This window comes from Micropterus dolomieu, linkage group LG17 (assembly GCF_021292245.1).
Source record: "Micropterus dolomieu isolate WLL.071019.BEF.003 ecotype Adirondacks linkage group LG17, ASM2129224v1, whole genome shotgun sequence".
NCBI lineage: Eukaryota > Metazoa > Chordata > Actinopteri > Centrarchiformes > Centrarchidae > Micropterus > Micropterus dolomieu.
Genome location: NC_060166.1, coordinates 38,667,544 through 38,672,728, shown reverse-complemented (window position 1 = coordinate 38,672,728; position 5,185 = coordinate 38,667,544). Strand labels below are relative to the sequence as shown.

Sequence of the window (5,185 nt, the reverse complement as noted above, 5' to 3'; positions counted from 1 at the left end):
CGATTCTCTTGTAGCCCATCCCAGCCTTGTGCAGATCAACAATCTTGTCCCTGATGTCCGTAGAAAGCTCTTTGGTCTTGCCCATGGTGGTGATGTTGGATGCTGGTTGTTTGGGTGTTGACAGGTGTCTTTTATACAGGTAACGAGGTGAGGCAGGTGTATTTGATGTAGATAATTGGTTGGGATTGGGGCTGTGTCTTAAAGAAAGACTAACTGGCTTGTAGGAGCCAGAATACTTGCTGTTTGGTAGGGGGTCATATACTTGTTTTTCCTCATCAGATGGTCATCAATTTTTATAAATTCATATGATGTGATTTTCTGGAATTTTCTTTGGGATTCTGTCTTTCACTGTTAGAATGTACATATGATTAAAATTGTAGATTGTTGCATTCTTTGTAAGTGGGCAAACCTGCAAAATCAGCAAGGGGTCAAATACTTATTTCCCCCACTGTATAAAGTACTGGTTATACTAATTTGAGCAAAGATGAGTTTCATTTCTTAACAATAAAACTTCATTTGTAGGAGGAAGAGAGTTTTCTTCATTACAGAGCGGTTACAGATGTGTTTCCAGTTGTCGGGGAATCTATTCCCTCTCATGTGGACGGCATCAGAAGCTCATCCCATCAGAATATCCTTCCTGTGTTTGTGCAGGTTGCGGAGGTTCAGCAGGTCCTGGCTCCACATCTGGGTGACAAACATGAGCTCCAGTGTGTTACAGACGACAAGGTCAGATCTTCTGTGCTGCTTTCTGCTCCAGTCGTGTCTGATGTTTGTTTTTACAGCTCAAACAATTCGTTGACAACGAGCTCAATAATATTTTATGTATTTTTACCTCTTTAATGTGAGGATCTGTGCTTTTTCTGTTTTAATTCACCTGTAAACTGAACATTAGCTTCTTGTTTTTTGATTGGTGGGACAAAACAAGACATTTGAAGACATCTCCTTGGACATTTTTCAAAGTTTTCTAACATTGATCAAATGACTAATAACATATTACTGCCTACTTACCTTTACTCTTGACTAATATACATATTCTTTTCTAATTGTTAGGGTGGATGTAAAATGTCACAGAGCCTGAGTGGACATATTCAAGGGTCTGACCAATCAAGAAAAAGCTAATATGTTCAGTTTACAGGTGAATTAAAACTGGAAAAGCACAGATCCTCACATTAAAGACGCAGGAACCAGTGGACGTGCAGCATATTTGCAGTAATAATACATTAATTATTGAGATTGAACAGCAAAATATTCACCTATGAGAAGCTGTAACCAGAGAAAGTGATTAATGATTTGATTTGAAAGTGATTATTGAAATATAAAATTTTTGCCAGTTCATTTTCATCATCTGATTGGCTGATGGTGACACATGGTGTCCATTCACTGGGTCTCCAATAACTCCAATAACATAACTGTAACCAGATGAAGGACGTGCTGCGACCTTCATGTCCAGAGAGAAAGTAGGCACCTGCAGCTGAGAAAGCACAGTGAAAATAAAAGCACTCATGTTTGAACCCAGAGGCGACGAGTCTGCTGTGAAGGGAAACATCAACACAATCGGTCCACACAGTCAGAGCTGAGTCAATATCACTGTTGTTCCCTGCATGTATGATTGATTATTGCTTAAATTGGTAGTCGTAAAGCTTTCAGTCCTGGGTGATTTCTCGTCTACTGTGGTTACTGGTGCTAACAGCAAGTGAAATTTGATATTACAGCAAAACAAACCTATTTAACAGGGCTGGACTCAAGTTTGTTGGGTACGTGATCCGATTTTTAATTCTGGGATGTGAATATTCTGTTTTTTTTGGGGGGGGGCAGTGAATGTAACGCTCCAGTTCACATCAAAGAGAAAACAAAAAGCCGAAGCCCTCGGCTGTGTGGGAGCACTTTGTGTGTGGCAGTTATGGAGTTTATTATTTTTACAAATGCTTAATTTCATTACAGATAAAAACCTACATTTTAAAGTTAATCAGTAAACTGTGGCCTACAACAGACAAATTTTAATAATTATATAAGGCCGGTTGTAGAAGAACAACATTTAGTCGCTATAATAGAAGTTAAAAGTACTTTTTTATAATAAAGCGTAGATTTAGTTCCGCCATTGGAAATGGCGCTCTCCCCGGTCCCCCGCCCAGCTAAACTATTCCCAGATCCTGTTCTGGACCTGCTCGGCTCGGCCTCCCACACTCTGGACTCTCAGCCAGTTTCCCGCCTTTGCTCTGCACAGCGGGGGGGTTATTTAATAAAGAGGTCAGGCAGTAATGGGCCTTCTTGATTCTGTGGGTGACCCTGATCTGATTTTATGCTGCAGCTCTTCATCAACAGACACCCAGTTCGTAATACTGCAAATGAGTTTTATAATATTTCTTCAGTGAGACTCAGTCACAGATGTGTGAACTCGTTTGGCGAGAGACTTTACAGCCATTTAATTAAATGGAAATCTCAGAGATTTCAACTTTAAATCCAGAGTGGCAGCTCGCTCCAAAAACAACTAAGCATTAAATCCAGACTGTCCTGCTGGGTTTCATGAATTTTTGTCAAACTTAACTTCTACTTGATCCGGTGTTCTTTTTAAAGATAAGTCCCCTAAAGGCTTCAAATGAACTACCGTAGAGAGTACGATCGCACCCGGCTCTCCTTCTGCACCAAGTCCTCCACCTCCCATCTGCATCGCCAGCTGCCACCAAGACATCAGGAGCTGGGTGAACATGAACTAAACAGCAACAAGACAGAGATCATTCTCACCAAAACCTCTTCATCAGAACTGATGATTTACCGGAAACTCGGTCATCCAAAGTAAAAAGCCTCCGTGTCCCCCTGCCTAACACCCTGTCCTTTGAATCCCACATAAAAACCATCACCCGGACCGCATTTTTCCACCTGTGCATTATCTCAAGAGTCCGACCCTGAAACTCTCAGCCACTCTCTTTGTCACACTCTGGCTGGGCTCCTGCAACACTCTCCTCACCAAATTCATCAATCAACTCCAACTGGTTGAGAAGTCTGAGCTCACTGACAAATCATTAGAACATATCACACCTCAAACTTCACTGGCTTTGAATTATGCACCTCATTTAATTGCACGCCCTGCGATGGCGACCTGTCCAGGGTGAACCCCGCCTTTTGTCAGCTGGGATTGGCTCCAGCCCCCGCGACCCTGTACGCAGGACAAGCGGTTGACGATGGATGGATGGATTTAATTGCACATTTTATTACCTGGTATTTAAGATGTCTGTGAGTGTCCCCCAAATAAAACTCCTTGCCCCTGCTTCCAGTCTTTAGGCTACTGGTGGGTGAAAAAAGCCCTTCTCTTGGTCCTGCCTCTCTGTAAATGCATTAATATCGACTGCTGAGGTAGCTGGTTTCATATTTGATAGATTTCTCAGAGATAATTCCCACTGCGGCAGATACACATGAACAAGACTACGAGTCTGCAGCCACGCTAGCCGCACGTACACCGGAATATCTGACTCCATCCGCAAGTCTCAATTCCAAGTCTGCAACGCGCTGGCGTCTTGCATCTGCAGATGTGGTTGCACTCTTGAGAGTTTGTTGAAGTGATGAGCTTTTGTTGGTGCACCGTCTTGGATTTGACGCCATGTGTAGCTTTATCTCGAACGCCATTCTTTCAAAACAATGCTCTGGGCCAGATAGCTCAGTCACCGCTGAAAATAACCCTCCCTGACATGAACATCATGTTTAGGGGGCTTTCAAGTTCAAGTTCTAGTATCTTCAACCAAGTCCAGTTGCCCTTGACTTTAACCTTCGTTGGATAACTATGAGCTGGATGACTGAGAATCTTCAGAGAGTTGAGATACATTCTGATCCATTCGGTTAGGTTTGGTTTGGTTTCACTGCAACTCTGCGACCGCACTAAAGGACTAAAGCAGGGAGCTTTGACAAGAATGAATGAATAAAAAATGAACATCTGCAGATTTGCCACTATAATATTATTATGGCATTACTACCTGCAGCACCAACTACACTGAAGGCTCGTTCAAATTCGCAATTAAACGTCCTCGTTGTGCGAGAAACCAAAGATGCATGTGGCAGTGTTGCTTCTATAGCTGCCGTCGGTTTGAAAATATGAGCTGTCACGGGAGATTTATAAGTGTGTCCTTATTTCAGTGCATTTCTCCGTGCGTTTGTTTGTTTCCGGTGTAACCCCAAAGTCTGTGACCTATCAGATTCTGTGACTAAAACCAAACGACGATGTTTTCCTAATCATAACTAAGTACTTTTGGTGCCTAAACGCAACCAAACTGCAACCGCTTCACATAGTCAACAAAGCCTCTGGAGCTTAACGTCCCCTTTGGGTCACAGAATCTGATAGGTCACAGATTTGGTGTCACCTGTTACACGTTAACCGCCAAACTTCCTGTAAATAGTCCAAAACAACAAAAAAAAATTTCACACCAGAAACGAACCGCACCACGGTTCAGTTTGATCCGGACCCAGACTACCTCTTTTCGTCAGACCACATTTCATCTCTTTGGTCCACACTGTGGTCCGTGGGAGGTTTCACACCTGCGATTTTGGTTGAAAAGTCCGACAGTCCGAACCAAGCGAGGCAGGTGTGAAAGCCCCCCTAGACTGAAAATCATTTCCGTCCTTAAAGCCACACCGGTAGCGTAGGCGATAAAATCAGTTCACTACACATTGTTAGGGCCTCACACAACCGCCACACCAACTAAATCCAATAACTCTTAGGCCTTCCTCGGTGCCCCGCCTTCCATCCATCCCTGCGATGTTCCTGGAGTTGACAGCTTTAATTTGAGTCATTTCTCCAAAACAAAAGGCTCAAAGTCTCGAAGGAGCCATCAAGACCGATTCTAAATATACCAGCCAGCCCGATTTAAACACAATTTGTGGAGCCGTTTTCCTTTCTGATCACACGCTGACATCCAAACACCAACGGACAGCCCACACTAAAGAGCCTGTGAGCTTCTGGAGCAGATCGGAGCCTGAGAACATCACGCCCCAAAACCCCCACAAACACTTCACTCTGGGGGGCTTCAATGTAATGTAACATGCTGAAACTTTTCCAGCTCCGACAGAACATAAATCATATTGCTAAATACCGATGTCACTGATGCCTCGAGGCCGTACTGCTGCTGTTCATTTGTCTGGTGGACCTCCAAGTGTGGTTTTCAGACTTAATGAGCTCGGAGTTGGCAAGATAAACTCC

At 43.4% G+C, this 5,185-nt stretch overlaps 1 protein-coding gene across 3 annotated transcripts in view; it reads left to right on the top strand.

Moving 5' to 3' along the window:
- rnaset2l (ribonuclease T2, like) overlaps positions 1 to 5,185 on the top strand; it is a 21,096-nt gene that overhangs the window by 12,318 nt on the left and 3,593 nt on the right. For all 3 annotated transcript variants that reach the window (XM_046074040.1, XM_046074039.1, XM_046074041.1), the window contains one exon: positions 652 to 726. In XM_046074040.1, the coding sequence (XP_045929996.1) occupies positions 652 to 726 (75 nt within the window). The remainder of the gene's footprint in view (positions 1 to 651; positions 727 to 5,185) is intronic.